This window comes from Geotrypetes seraphini, chromosome 8 (assembly GCF_902459505.1).
Source record: "Geotrypetes seraphini chromosome 8, aGeoSer1.1, whole genome shotgun sequence".
Classification (NCBI taxonomy): Eukaryota; Metazoa; Chordata; class Amphibia; order Gymnophiona; family Dermophiidae; genus Geotrypetes; species Geotrypetes seraphini.
Genome location: NC_047091.1, coordinates 92624068 through 92650043, shown reverse-complemented (window position 1 = coordinate 92650043; position 25976 = coordinate 92624068). Strand labels below are relative to the sequence as shown.

General features: G+C 43.7%; 2 protein-coding genes across 2 annotated transcripts in view; both read left to right on the top strand.

The window, feature by feature from the left end:
• MYO1F (myosin IF) overlaps positions 1–25976 on the top strand; it is a 235841-nt gene that overhangs the window by 180072 nt on the left and 29793 nt on the right. Inside the window, 1 exon segment of the mRNA XM_033955757.1 lies at positions 12663–12746. Within this exon segment, the coding sequence (XP_033811648.1) occupies positions 12663–12746 (84 nt within the window).
• Positions 8894–11121, top strand: LOC117365375 (TRAF3-interacting protein 1-like). The gene is given in 3 exon segments (XM_033955759.1): positions 8894–9811; positions 9814–10108; positions 10110–11121. Coding segments are annotated over 3 exon segments (1896 nt in total). The 5' UTR covers positions 8894–9000; the 3' UTR covers positions 10900–11121.

Genomic DNA, 25976 nt, shown 5'->3' with positions numbered 1-25976 from the left:
TTAGTTACCCCCCATTCCACACACATTAATTCTCTTCCATTTTTGTTCCCATTATAAAAAACACTGATAAGTTCCCAGAAAAAAAATACATTAAAATAAGAAGTGAAAACAAAGGCCCCTACAGATGAGAACATAACATAAGAATAGCCTAACTGGGTCAGACCAATGGTCCATCATGCCCAGTAGCCCATTCTCATGGTAGCCAATCCAGGACACTAATACCTGGTCAAAACCCAAAGAGTAGCAACATTCCATGCTACCGATCCAGGGCAAGCAGACACTTCCCCCATGTCTTAATAACAGATTATGGACTTTTCCTCCAGGAATTTGTCCAAATCTTTCTTAAAACCAGCTACACTATCTGCTTTTACCATAACTTCTGGCCACTTCATTTTTAAGTTTAGATCTTTCCTTTCAAACAGAGACCTTGCTAGATGTCAAATACAGCACAAGGTAACTTCACATGGACTTAGCTGTGCAGGAAATGTGAATCTCCTCATACACCCACCATATAGTGCAAAAATGTGCAAAGGTCTGTTTTTTTCTTTCGATCACTACATAGCCTAATGCCACACAAGCAGCGCTGTTACAAACATATTCTGTAGGTCAATGCTAAGGATAACAAAGTTTCCTTCCTTGGACCAGAAGGAGATAAACCACTGGAAGAGATCCCAAAACAACACCCAAAGACCCACTCAGTGTGTGAATCAGTTGAGTGGAGTGGACTAACTGGGGGGTGGAAATGGGCCCGGAGTTTGCTCAGCAGAATTTCCCAGACCACCTCTTCCTCTCAACACATTGACACGCTGCCACCATCACCACTAGGAACACCTCACTGGGTAGGCCAGCTATGCTATAAACTTTATAAAACACATTATTATATTTTCTTATAAAGCACATATTTTAACTGACCTCTCTGACATCCTCAGCCTTTCCATTCACAAAAATAGAAGGAAGAAAAGTTCCCATTTCCTGCTGTCTCATGTCCCCGGCCTATACAATATTTTTTTTCTGCAGACCCTCCAAAAGTCTGACCAAATCCTCGTTTCACTTGCATTATAAAGTACTGAGGATGCCATCTCTCCCCAATCCCAGGTCCTAAAGTCTAAGACAGTAGCGCAAACTAATGCTGCCAGATACAGGAAAAAAAAATTTTGATTCGATTCAGCCCTATTGAATTGGTTTTTCAATTCGATTTTCCTGCCCAGTTGGGTGATTTTTTTCAAAACTCCTGGTGGGTTTTATAGCTTTTTCACCCCCTTTGGCTTCTCCTAACCACACTGGCACTGTGGTGTAAATAAAATAAAGAAACAAAAAGGACTTTTCCTCTTTCTGTTAAATCCTAGCTCACGTTTGCAGTCCAACACCAGCTCTGGCAGGATACACATTTCAAATCTGACATGTTATAATCACAAAACAGAAAATAAAATTAATTTTTCTACCTTTTGTTGTCTGGTTATATTTCAAATCTTGTTGGTCCAAGGCTCTGGTTTTCTTCTGATAACTTGCTTGCCAGGGTCTCCTTCTTTCTGCATGCTAACCATCCATCTGCCAACTCTGTCCTCCCTTTCCATTTCCCTTCCCTTCCCAGGAAGTCTGGTATCTTTCCTTTTTTTCATCTCCCTCCACAGATCCACCTTTTCTTAAATACCCTTTCATCCGGCATCTCTCCCTCCTTCCCCACCATCCCAGAGTCCACCATCTCTCCGTTTCTTTTCCTAATTACCCTCCTATCCAGTATCTCTATCCCTCCTCCACACCATCCCTTGTGTCCAATTTCTCTCCCTTTCTGTTCCTTCCCTCCCTAAATCCCATGGTCCATCATCTCTCTCCCTCTCCTCTATTTTCAGACCCATTATTTCTTCCCCCCCCCCAAAGTTTGGCATATGCATGTCTCTTTGAACACCCCCTTCCCTCCGTGTACTTCTAAATCATGGTCCCCCCCCCAAAGGCCTGTCCCCCCTTAAAGGTCTGCCTGTCCCACCTTGAAGGCCTGCACCCCCCTTGAAGGCCTGTCCCTTCCCCTTGTAGGCCTGTCCCCCCCTTGAAGGCCTGCATGCCTGTCCCCCCCTTGAAGGTCTGCACCCCCCGAAGGCCTGCACCCCCCCGAAGGCCTGTCCCCCACTTGAAGGCCTGTCCCACCCCCTTGTAGCTTCTCCCCCCCCTTGTAGGCCTGTCCCCCCTTGAAGGCCTGCCTGCCTGCCTTTCCCCCCCTTGAAGGCCTGCACCCCCTTGAAGGACTGCACCCCCCCCGAAGGCCTGCACTCCCTTGAAGGTCTGCACCCCCCCGAAGGCCTGTCCCCCCCTTGAAGGCCTGTCCCACCCCCTTGTAGGCCTGTCCCCCCCTTGTAGGCCTGTCCCCCCTTTAAGGCCTGCCTGCCTGCCTTTCCCCCCCCTTGAAGGCCTGTCTCCCCCTTGAAGGCCTGCACCCCCCTTGAAGGCCTGCACCCCCCCTTGTAGGCCTGTCCCCCCCCTTGTAGGCCTGTCCCCCCCTTGTAGGCCTGTCCCCCCCCTTGTAGGCCTGTCCCCCCCCTTGAAGGCCTGCCTGCCTTTCCCCCCTTGAAGGCCTGTTCCCCCCCTTGAAGGCCTGCACCCCCTTGAAGGTCTGCACCCCCCAAAGGCCTACACCCCCCCCGAAGGCCTGCACCCCCCTGAAGGCCTGCCTGCCCCCCTTGAAGGCCTGCACCCCTTGAAGGTCTGCACCCCCCCCGAAGGCCTGTCCCCCCTTGAAGGCCTGCCTGCCTGCCTGTCACCCCCTCCCCCTTGAAAGCCTGCTTGCCTGCCCGCCCGCCCCACCCTGAAGGCCTGATGCCCCGACCCACCCCGAAGGACCGCTCGCCCCCCTGGCCTCCCCGCACCACCTATGAACAGCCGCAGCAGGATCGCGAAGTCAGCGTCAGCGATCCCTGCGCTGCTTCCTGCGCCACGGTCCCGCCCCTCCTCTGACGTCAGAGGAGGGGCGGGATCGCGGCGCAGGAAGCAGCGCAGGGATGCTGACGCTGACTTCGCGATCCTGCTGCGGGCTGCTTCACAGGTGGTGCAGGAAGGTCAGTGGGGCGAGCGGTCCTTCGGGGGTGGCGGGGGACTGAACGGCAAGGCCGGGAACACCCCCTTAGGGCTGGTACCCGGGGCGGCCCGCCCCCCCCGGCCCCCCCCCTAGGTACGCCACTGCTAGCAGGCATAGGCTGAATACCACACTAGTTAAAGGTTAAAAGCTAAAACAAAGCATCTTATGTGCTTTAATAAAAGCCTGAGGTCCAGATGCACAAAGCTCTACACATTACAGTAAAAAATACTGTGCTGGGAGTGATTTTTTTTTCTTTATTAGTGATGTGCAGCATTAGGATTAGTACTTTCTCTTGGGGCTAAAAACCCCTATCCTTAGTCTTCCAGAGAATCACTAGCAGAAGAGCAATTGCTAGGAACAGCTCCTCCCTCCTGTCAGACTAGCTGCTCTCCCTACCCCTTTAGCCACAGGATACCATGAAACCATTTAAGTCCACTCTGGTTACTCTAGGGCTTTCCTGGAGTTAAGCTGAAGCCAGCATTTCATAACCACCCTCCAACTTGAGGGTCACCACAAGAAACTGTGGTCCCTAACAAACAACTTCAGAGACTGAGCCTCTACAACTGTAGAGTCCTAATTCTTGTTCCCCTATACACTCAGGGTGAAGCATCACTTCCACTAAACAGGCTGTCCTAAAGTAATTCAAGTATCTTATAAAGACCTATGTCCCCTTCCTCTCTGAGCCCCCTCTCAGGCTCCAAAAGGGCCTTGCTCCCTTTTGGACAGTCTTTTCTCCAGTTCTATATCCTATGCAAATTAGTCTTTCAGTTCAAATGTTGAGCAATATTCAGTTCACAACTCTTAGGGAAATCTGTGGTCTGGGACTTTGAGGGATCACCTACCCCCACCACCTCCCATGTAGTCTTCCCAATCAACTACTACCTCCCACTTGGCAGAGCCCCCATTGATCATCCTAACTGAATAAAGGAGTTTTGGGGACTACCCTCAGGCCCAGATTGTTTTCTTGGAAGGAACTTTTCCCTAGGCTTCTCTGTCTCCTGTAATGGGATGTATACTCCATCACATATTTCTCCCCTTCATTTTGGAACCTTTAGTCCCACCTCACTGATGCCACCCCTTCCTTAAAGAGGAAATCAGCATTTTTATGAGCTTACCTGACCTATGTGTCACCTCAAAATTACAGGCTTGCAGGGCCAGATGCCACCACATTAGTCACGGGTTATTGTTTTTCATCTGGCCCAGCCACTTGAGAGGTATATGGTCCATTACCAACATAAAATGCCTACCCAACAGATAGTACTGTAGTACTGTATTGCCCACTTTACTGCCAAACATTGCTTCTCCATGGCCAAGTACTGTTGGTCAGTCTCTGGCAACTTGCAAATGAAGTACAAAACAGGATGTTCCTCTTGCTCAACACCTTGGCTCAGGACTGCACCTAAAACAACTCCTAAAGCGTTCATTTGTAAAATGAACACCCTGAATGAAGTCCATATTCCTCAGAACGGATTCTTTTGCACAGGGCTTCCTTAAGCTGAACAAACGCCCTGTCTGCTACTCTATCCCATCTCAACTTATTAGTTTGGAAGTTTCACAACATTGCTGTTAGATCAGCACTTAAGTCTGCAAATTTGGGAATAAACTTCGTACAGTACTCGATCATGCCTAAGAAAGGCTGTAACTGTTTCTTTGTTTGAGGGGGTTGCAGGTTCTGTACTGCTTCTACTTTGGAGGGCATCAGTTTAATCCAAGCTTCCCCTACGTAGTACCCCAGGTATTGTACCTCTTTTTGACACAGGGCACACTTTTTCAGGTTGGCAGTAAGCCCAGCCTAAGGAACTTACAGACTGTCCCCAGCTGTCGTAAGCATCACTACCAGCTTCCATAAAAGATAACTACGTCATCTAGATAAGCTCAGGTATACTCCTGGTAAGGCCTAAGTACTTAGTTCATGACTTACTGAAATGTAGCTGGAGCTCCATGGAGTCCAAATGGAAGTACCTTAAATTGATACAGGTCTTGATGGGTGATAAAAGCAATCTTTTCTTTATACTTGTCTTCTAAGGGAATTTGCCAGTATTCTTTGGTCAAATCAATAGTGGACAAAACTAAGCTCCCCTAATTGTTCTATTAAGTCATCTACCTGGGGCATGGAATAGGCGTCGAACTGTGAAATGCTATTGACCATTTGAAAATCCACACAAAACCAGGTTGACCCATCTGGCTTTGTCACCAAAACAAAAGGGCTAGCCCACTCATTGATCAACTCCTCGATCACTCCCATCTTCAGCATTCCCATTACTTCCCATCCCTACTTCTAGAAGACCCAGCAATTGGAATACCCCAATTAATATTTGGCATGTTGAAATCACCTATTGTATTAGTAATACAATCACCTGTTGTATTAGTAATACAACCCTTTTACAGCTATCTTCTGAATGTCTATTATTAAATCTATGTCTACTCCTGTCTGTGAAGGAGACTTGTATATTACATCAATGTAAATACATTTTCCATTCCCTTTCCAGATTGACCAGCAGTGCCTATTCCTTACCTTGTAGATCCTGCAATTGTGTGGCTTTAATATGATTTTTAACAAATAATGCCACTCCCCCTCCTTTTCATCCTACCCTTTCTTTCCTGAACAGATTATAACTACATCCCAAGTAATGGTTCTCTGTGATCACCACTAAATCCAAATCATAACATAACATCGTATTTCTATACCGCATAACCTTAAGTTCAATGCAGTTTACAAAAGTTATACATAATAGAAAGGAAGAAAGCATTAGAGATTTAATCGACCAAATATTTTGAAAAAAGATAAGTCTTCAGTTGTTTTCTAAAATGTTCATAAGAATGAAACGTGACTCGGACTTAATGGGGGAATCCTTGATACAACCGAAACATAGCTCTATGTCGTAGAAAATCCCTGAGTCGCATTTCCTTGCACAAAGATGAGTACTAACTAATATTTAACTTATTACACTGCACTTTAAATATGCTAAGCACTTTACCAAAAATGATGGACCAATGACGATCTAGGTGTATAGAACACCGCGTGTGTTGAAAGCTACAGTTCACACCATAGCTTCACCACTGAGGTCTATGAATCATTAGAACTGATCATCCTAAGGTTTTTATGGATATGGTGTGTTGAATGACCTTAGTAGTAATTTCATTAGCCTGTTAATCTTTGTATATAACAAAAATGATATATCCCAGCCATACTGTAGTTGCAGAAGTACTTGCACCTTTTCCCAAGTTTGAATGCCAGCAGGTAAGATATTCCAATGGAGTTTCTCTTCCCTTTAACCTTTATTCCCCATTCCTATACAACAGTCAACAAAGGAGCAGATGAAGAAAAAAGCTGGCGGCTTTTGCTAGTCCAAGAATGAACAAATCTTTCAAGTAAAGACTCCTCCTGAAGAAGCCATCACAGCGAAACTCAGGACTGAGTTGAGGAGTAATGGGGAGTAGTGGAAATTCACTAGTTTGCGTATTTGCACCATTGCACAGATTGCATATATTTATTTATCAAGTCACATTGGAAAGCAAGACTGCAGAGCCATGATTTTGATCATCCATGCCAAACAAGATAAGTGCAATATTCAATAGTTGATCAATGTAAGAAAACATACGAGCACAAGCAGGATGATCTTTTGTTTTGAGATCAGACACGATGTATAATAAAGGACCCATAAGTGCAATGATGGTCCCAATATGATCTCACTGTGGCTCTTATGCAGGAGATAAGACACTGAGCACTTATATATATTTACATATTTATATATTCATTCATTTATTAGAAAGAAAAGAGTTTGGATAAATTAACTAAAGAAGCTGGTAATTAATTTACATTAGTTATAAAGAATACCGGCAATACAGACTTTATACTCCTATTATTTAAACTTTCACCCCACGTGAAGGACATAAAATTCTTGAAATAGTAAATCCATCTGATAATCTATATTTTCTATCAGCTAAAAAGATTTAAACCATGACAATACTATCAATGTTAAACCAATCTCTTGCTTAACACCCTATGATCTATGATCAACCTGATGTACTTTCAATACACTTCCAGATAAACCTGACTAAACTTAACAAGCCAATGTAAATTCGAAAGCTCGCTGTAATGTCACTGTCTGTATACAGTCTCTTCCCTTGTAAACCACTTAGAACTGTTTGTAGTATGGTGGTATATAAAAATAAAGTTATTATTATTATTAAATCAAAGGTTGATGCCAAATCTAAGGCAACAACCAGAATAACATCTGCACCATCTGTGGAGGGGCATTTTCGATAGTGTGTCTAAGTCCGACATTGCACATTTCCCACAAAATGTCCAAAAGTCATGGCAGGGAAACATCCATTTTCAAAACTGCTAGACATCCACATTTGTTCTTTTTTTTAAATGACCTATTTGGACATCTTGGCCCTTAAGGCATCTAACGTTTTTGGCCATTTTCAAATTCAAAAATGTCCATGTTCAAAATGTACAGTAAAGCAAGCCCATTTGGATGTGGGAGGGACCAACATCTTAATGGACTGGCAACAAAGACATCCCAACAGGACAGTGAGGTACCTTAGAGGGCATTGCTGTGAACTTCACATAAAGAGTACCAAGTACATATTTCACCAGAACCCCATTTTAGTGTATGGTGAGCCCTCCAAAATGCCCCAAAAACCTATTATACCTACCTGTCTACCACCCCAATAGCCCTTATGTCTGCAGGTGTCACCTATATGGCAGTACAGTGGGTTTTGGTGGGCTCACACTTTCCGCTATAAAAGTAGTGGTTAGAGTGGCTTATGGGCCTAGGTCCTCCTCTCTATGGTTCACTAGTCCACCCACCAGGCTACTTATGACACCTGTGTGCTGCTCTACTAGATTTTCTCATACCAGGTGCTGCTGTTTCAGAGACAAGTATATACTGTTTCATTTACATATTTGGAGGGTGGGAGGGGGGGCATCAGTGACAACTTAGGCAGTGTAGGCGGTGGGGCCATATGCTCATCTCTCCAGTGATCATCTGGCTAGTTTGGGTACATTTTTGCCCCTTATTCACTTTTAAAACAGTTCTAACTCTGAATGTGTAAATGATGCCCTGGACATCTTGAAAAAGGTTTGATTATTTCTGCAAGACATCTTAGTGCTAAGCTCGCTCGAGTCCTGCCCAAAACACACCTCTTACACACCTCCTTAGCATTTAGACATCGTAGAGAGTGAATGCCCTGCAAGATGTCTTAAAACTTAGTTTCGAAAATCGGCACATGGATGTTTTGATGATTAAAACATCCAAAGTGTTGGTTTATGCCATTATTTGGACAACTAACAGAATAAAACCTCCACCAACTGTTGAGGTGCATTTTCAACAGTGCATCTAAATCTGACTTTGGACATTTCTCGCAGGGGAAACAGCTTGTGGCGAAACGTGATATCACGATGGTAACATCCCCCTTAAGAATATTTAAACAATGTTCAAAAAAATAATTTATCAAGATATTCACTTTTATTGAAGTAAAGAATATAGTACAATCATCAAGATCAGAGTTTAAATTTAAAAGGACTGATGAAGATACTGGCTGATAAGTAATGTGCTAGCTTTAAGAGCACATAGACTAGCCACCGAAGTCTGTTAAAATAATATGTATAGTGAATTTAGGTTGGTTATTTGGACATTTGGATTTAAAAAAAAAAAAAAAGCCCCAATATCTCAAGAAAACACGTCATAATTGTTTCAGTGCTATGACCAGCACAAAATCTTGCCTGTTTGGGATCCAAAATATTGGTTTTTCTCAATAAATTCTTGTAATTGTCTCAAGACAATTTGTTCAAGGATCTTTGCAGAAAAATATAAATTAGAAATTGGTCTGTAGGCTCTTTATAGATTTATTGTGGGATTTCAGGTGTTGCATGGTTGATTGAGGGGGTTACAAAATCTTTACAAGAACGATAATTTACTATTATGGATATCTCGGTGGTGCGTCGCACTCAAGAATCTCTAGGAAAGGTACTTAGGAAGCCTCCACTTACTGACAAGCTACTTGGGAAACCGCCTTTTCGATACCTACACGATATAATTTCCGAGGTAATACGATCAACTGGTTTTATGAAAGGACTTTACACAGAAGCAGAAATGAAATCGGATAATGTTAAGGATAAGGATGCAAAGATCAGCTTTCTTCAAAAGGCAATAGATGTTGTAATGATGGTGACAGAAGAACCACTGTCAGTAAAGCCAGCTCGCATCATAGCAGGGCATGAACCTGAGAAAACCAATGAACTGCTTCAAGCAATTGGAAAATGCTGTCTCAGCAAGCTATCCAGTGATGATGCTGTAAAGAAGGTTCTTGCTGGGGAGAAAACAGAGATGAAAGGAAAACCACCCTTCAAACCTCAAGATAAAGAGAATAGAGAGTCCAAGATGCAAGAGAGGAATAGAGAGTCCAAGATGCAAGAGAGGAAAAACTTTGAAGAAAAAGTGGATAGGAAGGATTCTGAAATAAGAGACAGAAGCAGCAGCAGAGATGTGAAAGATTGGGAACAATCGAAAGAAGAAAGAAAAATATAAAAAGAAAAGCTCAGAGACAGTGAAAAAGAGACACAGAGAGATATTGACAAGGATATATTTCAAGATGGAGAAAAATTTGACAAGGAGAGAAATATCAACAGACCATCAAGACCAGACAAAGAGAAAAAAGAGAAAGAAAGAGAAAAGGATAGAGAGAAGGGGCAGGAAAGAGAGAGAAAGAATGATGGCATAAAAGTGAAGGAAAAAAAAAGGACAGAGAGAAAGGAAGAGAGAAAGACAAAGATCATGAGAGGGATCTAGAGAGAGATAAACAGAAAGAACATGGCAAAGAGGTGGAACGCACAAAAGAAAAGGGAAGAGAACAAGAAAAACCTAAAGAACTAGAGAAAGTAGACAGAAAGCTCAAAGGAGTTGAAGAGATATCTGTCAGAAAATCATCTGAATCTTTGAAAGACAGTAAGGCAGATTTGGATAAGGAGAGTCATAGTTCTCTAAAGATATCTCGACTTCCTGCACCTAAAAACACAGAGGCAGCAACCACTTGGAGTAGATGAGGCTGAGACTGAAAAGCCCATGGGTTCTGAGGTTGAGGATCTATCAGATGGGCTTCCATCTCATATCATCCAAAGGAGGATTCCAAGGCCCAGTAGTGCCAGACCAGCTCCTCCTCGACTGAAACGTCAGGGGAGTGCTGAGATGCCTTCAGAGAGGGTCAGCAGTGGTAATGTAATCATAAACAGAAGGAAGGGTGATGGCACAGATGATGATGATGACCAGTTTGTTGTGATGGAAACAGCATCTCAGCTACCTGAAATACCAGATGTGGAAACGGGCCCTTCAGTTGAATTGGATGGAAATGAAAAACATGGTGGGCTTGTGAAGAAGATTTTAGAAACGAAGAAAGAATATGAGACACAGCAGCAAACAAAGTCTGTTGAGAAGGGGAAACCACAGTTGTCTGATGCAGCAAAGATGAAGGAAAAGGACATAGTATCAAAAGAGATTGAGAAGTTGCGTACCTCAATTCAAATGCTGTGCCGCAGTGCCCTCCCTCTGGGTAAAATCATGAACTATATTCAGGAAGATATGGATGCCATGCAGAATGAGCTGCAAACTTGGTGCCATGAAAACCGCCAGCATGAAGAGGCTCTACTCAAGGAGCAAAGCATCACAGAGAATGCTGTAGAACCTTTAAAACAGGAACTGTCTGGACTGGAGCAGCAGATTAAGGAGCAGCAGGACAAGATATGCACTGTAAAAGCCAACATTTTAAGAAATGAAGAGAAGATCCAGAAAATGGTCTTTAGCATCAATATTTCTTTAAAAACATGAAGGGGAAAATTGGTGTGTGACAATGTTGTACTTCATAACTCATTCTTTTCTTAAAAGTAATTCAAGAATATAGTTAATATACAGGTAATTTATTAGTGACCTGTCAGCAAGGTTTATTTAAATCAGAGCTTTATAAAAGCCAACAGAATGAACATTGGAAATACAGTTTAATACATTGAAATTAAGGCATTAAAAGATTGCCTTCATTAAAAAAAAAAAAAATGAAAGAAATTGGTCTGTAATGTTTCACCTCTGTAGGATCTAAGGGACAAACCCCACAGAAATACTCTTATTGATCATTTGTAATAAAGGAAGTAAACCATGTCTATCCATCTTAATTCATTTTAGTAGCAATGGATCAAAGAGACTGTTAATGTTCTTTATTTTGCCAACTACTTGAAATAACAAAGTAACAGCACATGATTCAAAATTACTGAATCTTGGCCCAGATGCATTGATCGTCTAACAATCATCGCTAAACCAGTTTTGACTGGTTTAGCAACGATCAGATTTGCCAACCTGATGCACAAATCAGCTCACCTTGTGGTTTTCTGCCCAATCGCTAATTCACTGATCCGGCCATGCAAATAAGGTCATTAATATTGTAATGTCATGTAAGCTAGCCAAGCGATTGATGCTCTAACATTGCTTCGTGATGCACAAAAAAAAAGCGAATGCTTACGTAATCTTACCGATAGTTCAGTCTTGAAATTAATATAATATTTAAAAAATTGATATCATACATACAGTTTTTATAATAATAGGGATATATACGTGTGTTATATGCACATTGCGAGCATGTGTGTTGAAACCCCTCGCTGTACTATTTAAAAGCAAGTGAAATACCAGCGTTTGTTAACTGTGTGTGCTTTGTGCTCCACAGGATGTGTGGTGAACATTATGAACAGCAGTTATAGGCTCAGATTTATGCAGGCTGCCCTTTCTCTGGGAGGAAGAGGAAATGATGATGGTGATCGAAGGAGGGAGGACCAGCCGCCATAGAGGAATCTGACATAGCAAATCTGGCGTATGCGTATATTGTCGCTGTATCAACTGGACTATTCTGCGCATATGTGAGAGTTGCTCTCACAGCAACCAATTGGACAGGGTCGAACGTAGATTACAGTGAACCTCTGTGCAAATCACTTGCATGCAGACTTGTTTGAGCATCAATTGCTGTTTCGGAATCAGCCAAAAAATCGACCCTCAGCAATCCACATGGTCTTGTTTAGTGCATCTGGGCCCTTGGCTTTAAATTTCCCTTATGAATTACTTCAACTGAATTATTACCAACTAACCCTTTTTAAGAGGTGTTTTTAAATGAAGATCCTATATCATAGATTGAAAATAATCTCTAATGGTCTCCAGCCTTGCTTTCTGCCCAATGGAAGCCTAATGATTAGAGCAGTGGGGAAGCCAGTGTTCAAATCTCATTGCTGATCCTTGTGATCTAGGTAAATTACTTAACCTTCTATACCTCAGGTACTTAGACTATAAGCCCTCTGGGGACAAAAGTACTGAATGTGATTTGACTTGAACTACTACTGAAAAAGTATGAGCCAAAACCCTTTCCCTTGCACTGAGAAAGTAGAAGCTTAAGTCCTGGGTAGTTTATTTCCATACCTTAGGAAATAATGTAAGCATGTAAGCCGCTTTCTAGATAAGCCCAATTTTAGTGTATTACTGGCAAATTATAAGTAAGCTCTCAGTTCAGCTGTATAGTGACCTTGTCTGAGACATTTTTTTCATCTTTAACTCTACAGAGCCCACAAAGAAAGGAGTCCAGCAGGGCCAGAGAGGGGTCCGTAAAGCTCCTCCTTCAAGAGCTGCTCCTCCTCCCCCAAGGGGTAAGAGACCATCATGGGGACAGGTTGGGAGAGGTAAGGTAGAGAATGATAGCAGCTGTGCAGATTCTATCTAGAGGTTCTCAAGATCTACATGGATTTTATTCAGCACTGTAAAGCAACTGATGAATTCTCTCCAGAGATTAGAACAGCTTCACACAATGAAATGTGACTCTTGGGAAGGTACCTGTTTACCTTCAAATGGAACCATCTGGCTACTGTTCTCCTGTGTATGATGGCCACCTGTAAAGACAAAAATAATTAAAATTAGCAGCACTGATGGGAGGAAGTGATGTCACTGGGCCAAATGGCTGCTTAAGCCCATGGCTCTTTGCTGGCCCAAAATAATCCGCATACATTGCTATCTTAAACCTGCTATATTGGACTTTCTCAGGATTAGCCTGCTTTACCTTCAAGCTACATTGCAAATATGAGCAAAATAAAAGATCGCTTATCTGCAGGATTTTGCCTATCAGGGAAGCAGCAAGCCACGACGTGAGGCAGAAAATATGGCCACTGCCAGAACCCCCAACAGGGACAAGACTTGATTTTCAATTCTTTTATTTATTTATTTATTTATTATTTATATATTAATTTCAACTTAAATTGAATATACAATAAACAGAATCTAGTCACAATAAAATAAATTAATTCTTACACATACAGGCCTTATAAAGAAAATAATTAATATCTAGACTCATTAACAATCCTCATATGACTGGAGACAATTCACAATAATCAGAAGGAGCGATTATCTAAAATATATATAACAGGAAATTATAGTAGTGATTCATCTTCCTATATTTATAAGGACCATAAGAATCAATTGGTACTAGACATTTCTACTCCCTTACCTTCAAGGAAAAATTGTAACTGAGAGGGCTCATAAAAAAATATAGGAATTCTGATCAAGAAAGATCATACATTAACAGGGATATCTTAACTGAAATTTAGCCCCTAATGAAGTAACATATTGTTTCATGTCCAGGAATCTTTTTCTCCTGGTCTGTGTCCATTTTGAGACATCTGGGAACACAGAAATCCTACTTTCCAAAAAAGACACCTCTTTCAGCCTAAAAAAAGGTGCAGAAGTGCTTCCTTGTCTTGCTGGAAAACAAATGTCACTAGTAACGTCGTACATATTATAACTTCTTCTTCTGAAGTTTCCAAAATTTTAGTGAGGTTCAAAGGGCTTGAGGAATCAGTGCCAGGTGGAGCAAAAGAGGTAGAAGACTTTTTTGCTGATACCGGAAGGAAATAAATTTTATGAAGAGGTGGAAGGCCATTTTCAGGATATTTAAATGTCTCCTTCAGGAACTTATGGTCAAATATATTTTATTGAGCGAGCAAGAACACAACATAGTAACACAAAGTACAGAAACAGCTCAAAATTTTTGTTTTTTGAAACAGTCCCCAAAAGAACCCCCCCCCCCCCAAACCCCCCTCCCCACCATACCCACCCCTGGGTCCTCCTTCGAAACACAAAGTAACAAAGAATTGAATAACAAACTATACAAAAAAGGCACAAAAGGGAAGTACAGACAAAGCATCAATTAAGTATCCGGCTACGAGCCAGAGGGATCAAAGTATTCCAGAAAGGTTCCCAAGTGGTCTGGAAAAGACGACCATGTCGAGAAGCCAAGTCAGTCACATCCCGTCGCTCCCACATCAAAAGAGCGATCATGCGGCTCCTCCAAAGGGAATAGTCCGGTGCCTCAGCTTCAAGCCATTTCAGCAGGATGCATTTCAAGGCAATCAGGATAGACCACTTGAGGAAAGCTGCAACTCCCTTTAAACGTGGAAAGTAGTGAGGAACAGTCCCAAATAAAAGCAAAGGGGAACTGCGAACCGTAACATGCCAAATAGACTCCACAAAAGCAAATACAGCAGTCCAAAAAAGTTGTATCTGAGGACAAGTCCAGAACATGTGGCCCAAGCTGGCTTCCGGAGCCTGACAGCGAAGACAGGCTGCATGGGGACGGAAGTGAGCCAAATAAGCCCTGCTAGGAGAAACATATAAACGAAAAATCAATTTAAAATGTTGCTCCCAAAAGGTAGTGTATTTACGAAATGCAGGCAGTCGCCGGACAGCCTGAAGAAGGACATCAGAAGGCAAATCAACAGCAAGATCACCGGACCAAGCATCTCGCAGCTTAGAATGGTCAAACAAAGGGCATTCATCCTTCAAGTGGCGGTGATGAAACTTGAGAGGAACCGATTGTTGAGAACCAAGGGTAAAGGCCGTGGACAAAGTCTCATGACAAGCGGCCTTCAAGGAGCTAGAAGGTAAGGAAGAGATATAATGATGGATTTGCATGTAAGCAAAATAGTCAGTAGCAGGGAGATCAAATTCAGCTCGCAACTGAGCAAAAGATTTAATGGCGCCTTCATCGTTAACCAAGTGAAATAGATAATGAATGCCCTTTGTTTCCCACCGAGCAAAGCTCGGCCCATCAATCCCAGGTAAGAAAGAACCATTGAAACGAATAGGAAGGAAGGGAGAGACAGAAGGAGAAAGAGAGTGAAATTTACAGACCCAACGCCAAACCTTCCTTAAGGGTCGATGTAAAACTTTCAGAGAAAGAGATTCAGGTTCTGAAGAAGAAACAGAGTGAAGATATGCACTGAAATGAGTAGAAGAAAAGCAGGAAAGTTCCAGAGCTGAGTTAGTGAATGCCGAAGTACCCCGTAAAAGATCATTAATATGCCTCATTCCACAACCAACTGTCAAATAGCGGAGATTCAGTAATCCCAAGCCACCCCTATACCAGGGAGTTGCCGCCCGCTTATAAGGCAAGCGAGGCCTCTTCCCTGCCCAAAGAAATCTCTGGACCAGTCGTTCCAAGCGGCGCTCGTCCCGAAACGTCAAATAAAGGGGAAGGACCTGGAAAACATAAAGCCAACAGGGGACCAGTAGCATGTTGTACAGGTGTACTCGACCCAAAAGTGAGAAAGGAAGAGACTCCCAAAGGTGCAGCCTATTCTGTAACGTCTGAAACAACGGGGCTACATTCAACCGGTACAAACTAGACAAGTCGAGTGGAATAGTAACCCCCAAGTACCGCAAAGAAGAATCTGCCCACCGAAGAGGGAATACACCCCGCCATGAAGTACGTAAATCTAGTGGAAAAGGTAAGGCCAAGGATTTATCTAAGTTAAGAGACAGCCCTGAATAAAACCCAAATTCAGAGATGAGATCCAGAGCCGCCGGAAGAGAATCTTCAGGTCGGGTAAGAATTAGAAACATATCGTCTGCGTACGCCAGGGTCTTAAGTTCGAAGTCACCGACCGAGAGACCTCGTACCTCCGCAAACCCCCGAAGAGTGCATAACAACGGTTCCAAAGAAAGAAGAAACAAAAGAGGGGAAAGAGGGCAGCCCTGTCTGGTGCCACGAAGAATAGGGAAGGAGTCAGTACGAGTCCCATTAACAAGCAATGATGCCAAAGGATTGGAATATAGGGAACGCACAGCGTCTAGAAAGAATCCCCCGAGCCCCACATACTCCAAGGTACGAAATAAGAAGGACCAGTGAATACTATCAAACGCCTTAGAAGCATCCAAGCTAACAAATAAGGTCGGAATCCGGAAAGATTGACACTGAGCAAGAGCAAGAAGTACCTTGCGGACATTATGTACAGACTGTCGGCCCCGAACAAAGCCTACCTGATCCTCATGGATAAGCTGAGATAAATGAGAAGCAAGACGATCAGCCAACATGCGAGCAAAAAGTTTAAGGTCCACATTGATCAATGAAATGGGACGATAAGATTCCGGCAAATCAGCAGTCTTACCAGGCTTCAAGAGTAAGGTAATAAGGGCCTCATTTGCAAAACGTGGAAAAGAACCACGGGCCGTGGCAGCATCAAAATATGCCAATAAAGGTCCATAAAGTGTTGGAGAAAGAAGCCGATAGAAATCACCCGAGAACCCATCCGGACCCGGAGCCCGGTCAGAGCGGAGCGATTTGATAGCAGACTCCAATTCAACCGCCCTAAACGGACTATTAAGAGAGGCAATCGCATCCGCTGACAAACGAGGCAACCCAGAAGAGTGAAGATCGTCCGATATCATATCCAAAGAAGCGTCTTCCGGAGCTTCATATAACCGACTAAAGAAATCAAATAAGACCCCAGAGATCTCAGAAGTCCGAGACACCACACCTCCACCCTGGGTACGCAGAGATAAAATCGGCTTCCTGCCAGTCGTAGCGTTAACCAAACGAGCCATAAGACGGCCGGGTTTGTTACCGTAGCGAAGGAAACGATGATGATAAAAGGCTTTGCATTTTTGGGAACGAGAATGGAGAAGGGAGTTCAGGGCCACCTGAGTAGACAAGTAGCAGTCCCGAGTCCCCGGAGAAGGGTGAAGTGAAAAGGACCGCTTTGCCAAACGCAAAGCCCGTTCCAGGGTAACAATCCCCTGATTAATACGCCTATGACGAGCACAGAGAAAGGAAATGATATGCCCTCTAATCACCGCCTTCCCAGCCTCCCAAAACAAAACAGGATCAGCCATGTGGGAAGCATTATTTGTAGAATATTCGTCCCACTGGGTCTGCAAAAAAGCACGAAATTCCTCATCCTTAGCAAGATAAAAGGGAAACCTCCAAGACGGCGCGCGGAGGTAGGTAGGTTCCAGGACAACATCAACCCAAATCGGGGCATGATCCGAAATCGACAAAGGTCCAATCTCCGCCGAGTGGACAGAAGGAAACAAAGAGGTAGATAAGAAAATATAATCGAGACGGGACCAAGTACCATGGGCACGAGAGAGATGGGTATAGTCACGAACTTCAGGGTGGAGAAGACGCCACGGGTCTACAACCGAAAGTGAGTCACAGAAATCGGAAAGGAGATGACTCTTAGAACCCAAAGAAGAAGCAGAAGAGCTAGACTTATCCTGATCGGGATGCATCACCAAGTTAAAATCTCCCAAAAGAAGCAGCGGGTCATCAGGAAAGCGAGAACGAAGATGAAGCAATCGCTGTAGGAAGGCTGATTCTCCAGAATTAGGGCCATATACCACAAGGAAAAGATAAGAGCGACCACCCAAAGTAAGGCGAAGAAGCAAGAAGCGACCGTCAGACGACTTATCCAGAACCTGGACACCTATTGGAGAAGACTTACGGACCAGCACTGCAATGCCCCCATGACGACCCGAAGAAGAAGCAAAAAACACCTCCCCCACCCAAGAACGACGCAACTTAAGATGTTCTGCATCAGTCAATCTTGTTTCCTGTAGACAAGCAATATCAGATCGATAGCGTTGTAGAGCAACAAGTATTTTGGATCTCTTAACAGGTGACGTGATCCCCCCAACATTCCAAGAGGCAATTCTAAAAGGGGTACTCATAGTTGAAAAGCAGGAAGGAAGCAATGCCAAAAAAGGAAAGGTAGGTGAAAACTACCCCAAGGGCCCAGCCTCCCCCAGAGCAGTAGAAATCGCCAAAAATGCAGTGAACAGAAAGGACCAATAATAAAACATAGCAAACTTAAAAGGTAAATATCGAGAAGGAGGACCCCCCACCCCCCAACACCCACCCCTCCCAATCCCAACCCGCCCATCCCAACCCCCCGCTTCCCCCCCAACCCCCCTCCACCCCCCAATAACCAACCCTCCAAAAACCCCACCAGAATACAAACCCCGTCCCACATACGTGGAACAGAGATGAGGCACAGAAATGTAGTCAGGGCCCCAAATCCCTCAACCCCATACACACCACAGACACACCAAATACCTCATTCATGCAGCACACTCACCGGGAAAAGCATAGGGGAGCGAAGCTAGAAACATAAAGACCCGGACCACGGGGAATAATAGAGCCCAATAGCCAGGAGGCCTGAAATGGGCACCAAAAAACCCCCGAAAAGAACATATAAGTAAAGTAGAAATAGTAAAAGCAGCCCCACTAGAACAGAGGAGGTAGGCACACAATCACCAACTCTCAACCACACCAATACCCCCCCAATCATCCACTCCCAGCCATACACACCCAGTCCACATCCCAACAGAGAACTCAACCCCCACTAACATACCCCAACCCACCAAGAGGAGACAAACCCCAGCACCACACAGGACAAAAAACTCCACCCAAAGGTATCATCCATGCAACCCCCCAAGACACCCACAGCCAACCAAGGCCACCAAAACTGCAAGCAGCAATAACCAAAACAGAAACCACGAGAGCGAAACTGCCAAGCCAGATATTCAACCACAAGAACAACAACTTGTAGATGAAACAGAGAGGTATCACAGGTAGGCCACTGAGCAGCCCAAACTTGGGTGAGATATCATGGGCAGTAAAGTCCAAAAGGCTTAAGAGCCAAACAGGAAGCAAGCAATAGTGAAGTTCAAAAGGCCAGCAATGATGAAACAGAACAAAGCCTCTCATTAAAGGAGAATAGCTCCCCACACCAACTCTGCCCAGGACTCAGGTAGCCGAAGAGGGTCCCGCCTCTCCCGGTAGGGAATCCAGGTAGGCCTGGGCATCCTCCGCCGTGGAATACAGGCGCCAGCCAGCTGGAGTCCAAACCTTCAGTTGCGCCGGATAGAGTAGCTGGAACCGCTGTTTCTTGTCAAAAAGGGCAGAGCACACCCGGGAGAAGCGCCGTCGACGTTCTTGTAAGGCGGGGGAGTAGTCCTGGAACAGACGCACCGGGACACCCTCATAAGAGAGAGTATTCCGCTTTTGCCGGTACTGCCGCATAAGTTCAGCCTTCACCGCCGAATTGTGAACTTTGAAGATGGTGACTCGGGGGCGGTCATGATCATCCGAACGCCGGCCCAGGCGGTGAGCCCGATCAAGCTTCAAGGGCCCCATCCCCGCTGGAAGCGGCAGCTCCTGATGAAGCCAAGACTCCACGAGGGAAAGGAGACGAGAGTCAGGAACAGTTTCAGGTAGTCCAATCAGTCGGATGTTATCCCTCCTCGAGCGGTTTTCAAGATCTTCGATCTTTTCCGCTTGTTTCTGGAGCTGGGAACGCAGAGAAGCCAGATCCGCTACCGAGGAGGAGCACGTGTCCTCAACCCCCGAGACTCGATTCTCCAAGTCTCCCGTCCGCCGCGTCGTCTCCCCCAACAGGGATTCAAGAGAGGTAAGCTGGCTGGAGAGAAGATCAAAGCGAGAGTCCAGTGCCCGCACCACGGAAGCCGACAATGCCGCTATGTGTGCCTCCGACAGGGGAAGCGCGGAACCCAAGTCTCCCGCCGCCATCTTAGGCTCGGGTCGCGCTGATCTTGTCTCCCTGTCCTTGCCGGCGCGGCTCGATTTAGTGCTCATTACCGGGCTGGGCGTCTGTAAAAAACGGTCCATAAACCTCCTCGAGTAGTCAGTGCAGGGTAAGGGCTAGCCAAAAGAAGCAATACGGTGCTGAGGGATTCAGGGCCCCGGAGCACGAGTGAAACGCGTCTCACCCCGCTCAACACATCACGTGACCCTCCTTCAGGAACTTATAAAATAAGTCTTTGGGAGACATAGTAAAACTTTAGGAAAATCCAAGAGTCTTTAATTGCCGAGTATAATTCTCAAAATTCTCAACTTTCTTTAATAATGTAATTCTATCCTGAATTATAGAATTCTGAGAGGATTGTAAGTTTTGTACACGCTGATCCAAGTGATTAACTTTTTCCTCTTGAGTTTTAAGGTCTTCCTCTAATTTTGTTATTTTTAACATTTGTGTATGGTCCATGGGAAAAGTTCCTACACATACCTTGTGAAGTGAGTCCAATGCAGTCTAAATTAATTCTAACGTAATCTCTGCAGGTTTAACAAAAGGCTGAATAGGTGGGCTTTCTCCTCTCTTTAGATACGTCTAAAACCAGCTTTGATTATGAGTACTTGGACGATCAGGCTTTTTGACTGTCCAAGTACCCATTTAGGCCACTTTTTAGAAGTTTGGTGTTTTTTTTTTTTATTATGAGCCCCATAATATATTTTTAAAAAAGGCCTACAGCAATTTTCATCTAAAAACTGATCAACTAGTAATTGAACCCATCAGAATTAAAAAACATCAATCTAATTTATCAAATAAATATGTTTTTAAAACTTTCTTAAATGTAGTATAAGAATAAGTTTGAGCGATCAATGGATGTAACCAGGAATTAAACTTCCCGGCCTGGTACTCCAATGTCCTGTCAGAAAAAGTTTTATAACGGCAGGACCTCAGGGCAGGGAAGGCAAAAATACCTGAATAATAATAATTTATTTTCTTATTTGCCGCCCTACTAACAGTACCATGCAGATGTGTGTGCCTTCCCACCTGACATAGATTCATGGGACCATCAGTTCTTAGTCTTCTGTGGAGCTAAGAAGTTGTATTTTTGGAGCATCTCCAAACGTGCAATTTTTATACATACTTTTTCCTTTTTATTTTCTTAATTATTTTGTTTCCTTAGTGATTTGATTTATCTACTTCAAATTTTTTTCAATTTTCGATTTTGGGGCCTTCAGGTTCCTCTAAGCCTTAGCAAGCTGGCTGCATTGATCAAATTCCGGGCTCTAATTCACTTGACTGCTGCTACAATTGAGTTCTTCGACCTCGCTGCAGCTACTTTTTCATTGATGTCCAAGCCTTCCAGTGGGTTTAAAAAGCGTTCTCAGTGCAACAGGGCCATCTCTATCACTGATCTGCACAGTTGGTGCCTTCAGTATCTTGGCCCTGAACACCGGGTTAATGTTTGTCTCCGCTGTTCAAAAGCATTCTTTAAAAGCTTGGCTTATTCAGCAGGAGAAACTTTTCAGGTCTACTCTATCGATGATGTCTTCTCCTTCGCCATCGAGTCTACTCCATCGATGATGTTTTCTCCTTCACCATCAGCATCGAAGTCAGCACTGGCAACCTGCTTGGTGTTGGCTCCAGCGGTACCATTGACTTCTTCACCTACGAATGCTAAGAAACTAGCACATACTTCTTTCTCTATCCATACATCGGCGTCTTCTCAAGCATCAAGTAAATTGATGCACGCCAAAAATCAACGCAAAAAGTCGAGGTCTCCTTCACTGTAGTTAGTATTAGCAAATGACACGGGGCAAAAATTTGTCCCTGTCAACGTCCCATCCCCACGAACTCATCCCCGTCACCGTCCTGTCCCCGCCCCATCCCCACAAACCATCTGATCCCATCCACACAAGCCTCGAATAGTTTTGTACTGAACTTATTTTATTAAAGTATAAAAAGAAACAATATTCTGTACAATTGTCATTTTATAAATCAAAGTTCTGGCTGTCGAACTAGAGGAAGAGATCTTTTCATGAACATATTACAAATACAATTAGAATATCTTTTTTTAGATTGCGTATGATCAGATCAATTGCTAAATTTTTAGAGCCTAAATCATTAAACATACTTATTCACTCACTCATTATTTCAAAACTGGATTATTGTAATGCTTTATTATTTAATATCTCTCAGAAAGAGAAAAAACGTCTCCAGATAGTCCAAAACACAGCAATCAAATTAATACATAATTGTAAAAAGTTTGACCACGTCACACCACTTTTTATTGAATCTCATTGGCTCCCTATCTCTCATCGTTTTACCTTTAAAATACTACTTTTAGTTTTTAAAACATTGATCTCAAACGAACCTCAATTTATCAACAGACTACTTATCCCATATTGTACTCCTCGCACATTAAGATCAACCAACCAAAATCTCTTAACAGTTCCTTCACTAAAAATTATTGGAACTCGTCGTACTGATATTTTTTCTGTCATAGCCCCACAATTATGGAATAACTTGCCCCTGTATCTTAGAACAGAAAAAGATTTAAAGCAGTTTAAAAGTAGCTTAAAAAGTTTCCTTTTTAAGGACGCATATAACGTATGAACCCAAATTTCCTAATCCTTCCTCAACTTATCTTTTTCCTCTTTTCTTTCCCTTACCTCATGTTTTTTTACCTCATATCTTTTTGTTTTTTTAAACATATGTAATTTTACCCTTCTTTCCTTATGTGTCCGTTAGTCTGTATAATTTTAATTTTATTTTTAACATTGTATTAAAGTTTAACTAACCTTTTATTTGTATTATTTTTCTTTTTTTGTAAATCGCTTAGTAAATTTAAATAAGCGATTCAACAAATCTTAAATAAACTTGAAACTTGAAACTTGATCTTCAGCTAGCAGGGCTTTGTTTATAAATGTTTATCAACACAACTACAATACTACTTTATCCTAAAGCAAAAAAAAAAAAAAAAACAACAAGAAAAAGAAAAATAAATAGAATTTTTTTTTCTGTCTTTGTTGTCTGGTTTCTGCTTTCCTCATCGTCTCCTCATTCAGTTCATACCATCCATTTTCTGCCTTTGCTCTCCCTTCCATCTCTCCCTCTAACCCCCACCCAATTGGTCTGGCACCTATCTTCTTCCCTCTGCTCCCCCCATAGTCTGGCATCTCTCTTTCCCATTTCCCTTCAGCGTCTTCCCCTCTCTCTCTCTTGCCCATTTCCCTTCAGTGTCTTCTCCCCACTCTCCACTTCTCTACCCCATTTCCCTTCAGCATCAGTTCCTCTCACATAAGAACATAAGAATTGCCACTGCTGGGTCAGACCAGTAGTCCATCATGCCCAGCAGTCCGCTCTCGCGGCGGCCCTTAGATCAAAGACCAGTGCCCTAACTGAGTCTAGTCTTACCTGTGTACGTTCTGGTTCAGCAGGAACTTGTCTAACTTTGTCTTGAATCCCTGGAGGGTGTTTTCCCCTATAACAGCCTCCGGAAGAACTTTCCAGATTTCTACCAATCTCTGGGTGAAGAAGAACTTCCTTACGTTTGTACGGAATCTATCCCCTTTTAACTTTAGAGAGTGCCCTCTCGTTCTCTCTACCTTGGAGAGGGTGAACAACCTGTCTTTATCTACTAATTCTATTCCCTTAGAATATTTCTTCAAAGGGAGTTGACACTTATTGTTGCAGTCGCAACCAGCCCCTGTATATCCATCGGCTCCATCGGTACCATCCCAGCCTAAGCATTGCTCCACCAAGGACTCCAGTACTGAGCCTATCATCCATCATAATCATCAGTTTTTTATCGCGGTCCACATTGGATCGGTACTGACACATTGATTGGAGCTCTTCCAGGCACCATCAACATAGGTCTTTGCTTCAACACTGATCTAAATCAAGAGACCACTGCTCTAGACATGCCTTATCTCATGAAAGAACTGAAAATGATTCAGATCTCTCAAATCCTACAGACTCAGATCCAGAACTCTCTGCACTGAATCCTATGGTAATACTTCTGATTCTTCTCCTCTACCTCCACCTGCGTAGGTTACCAAACGTACCTCCCTTCCTAGTTAAGTTGCATGCTATTAAAGGATACTCAGGTTCATAGATTAGATTTTGTGCACAAAAGTCTCTTTGAGACTGCGTTCTCAGGATTGAAAGCAGCTGCAGCGGCATTTTTTTGTCACCCAAGCTTGTCACTCTATGATATGATAGTGGACAAAGAGCTCCAGTTTTTAATGAATGAAGTGGATTATGATACTGATGCTTTGTATAATTAGTGAGCAAGATGTCCACCTATTCTATTTCTGTCTGCAGGATGCTCTGGATCAGGCAATGGGCAGGGATTCCTCCTCCAATTTGACCCTGAGTAAACTGCCATTCTAGGGACAGTTTCTTTTTGGGAAAGGCTTGGATGATCTTATTGCCAGCGTCATAGGCATCAGAACGGGGGGGGGGGGGGCAGGGGGATTAGTGTGTGGTCATCTTTTTGCATAGGGGTTATCTGTATTCTGCATGTGTGACTAAGGCCAGGTGTTCTGGCAGGAATGAATGTTGAGTAGTTTAATTTTGTGGTTAACCATTATGTATTGATAATAAGACTATATTGTGTGTATATACGAAAAATGAATGGAAACAATGGTATTACAATTAGTACTATTATTATGGGGGTAAGGTATGGGGTGGAGCTTGGGTGGGGTCTGGGGCTAAGCTTTTGCCACCCACAAAAATTGTTCCGCTGCCTATGGCCAGCATGCAAGACCATAAACCAAAATCCTTGCCTGATAGCAGATCTTAGGCCCTAAGGGGGTCTGGGTTGGCTAATTATTAGACTTCCAGGCATTATCACCAGTACTTTGGGGGGGCCTTTGTGCCAAAGGGCATTTCAGTCCACTAGGCACAGATTTGGAGGGACCAGACGCCCTCAGTCCTGCTTTGCCCCAGCCCTGAAGAAACAGTAATGACGCCAATCCATGATCCAGGGTTATCAGCATATTTGGGGGCATGGGCAGAGATCACCACAGATTGCTGGGTGCTGGATATTATATGGGAAGGGTATAAACTTGAATTATTTGGTCCTCTACCGGATCTTTTCATAGACTTCCCTTCAGGGAGGTCAGAAAAAGTGGCCAAAGTCAGAGTGACAGTGCACAGACTGCTGGCTCTAAAAGCCACACAGCCCATACCAGAGGAAGACTCATGCTCAGAGAGATACTTGATATACTTCATTGTGTCCAAAAAGAGGCTCTGAAGACTGGAGACCTACCCTAGTTGGTGAATGTGGCCCTCAAGATACCACGTTTCTGCATGGAGATGGTGCGATCAGTGATTGTGTCAGTGGCACCAGGGGAGTTCCTTGCCTCCCTGGATTTGACAGAGGCCAATCTGCACATGCCCATCTTTCCAGATCACAGGAAGTATTTATATAGCAACACTTCCAGTTCACCAAGGTGATGGTAGTGGTCACATCTCACCTATGCAGGGTGGGCATACAGGTTCATCTGTACCTGGACAATTAGCTGATCAGAGCCTAGTCTGAATCCGAGGGCAGATTAGCGGTTTGCCGAGTGATCTAAATGCTACAGAATCTTCTAGATGAGCCACCTAGAACTGATGCAGAGCCTGGAATACCTGGGAGTCCAGTTCGAAACGGAAGCAAAGTGTTCCTCCTGGAAGCCTGCAAGGAAAAGCTTCTTCATCAGATATGGGAGTTTTAGAGCATTCTTGTTCCAATGGCCTGCAGTACTTGCAGGTTCTAGGGTCGATGGTTGTGACCATAGACATAGTCCCCTGGGCAAGGACACATTTACGCCTGCTCCATGTGGTGCTCCTTTCCCAATGATGCCTACAAAAGGATGATGAAGGACTATTGCAGCTTGGTCTGGTGGTTGGATCCTTTTTCTCTTCAGAGAAGTTCCACTCCATATTTCATCATGGGTGAGTCTAATGTCAGATGCCAGCCTATATGGCTGGGGGGCACATTGTGAGGGTAGTGGTCAATCAATCGCTTGG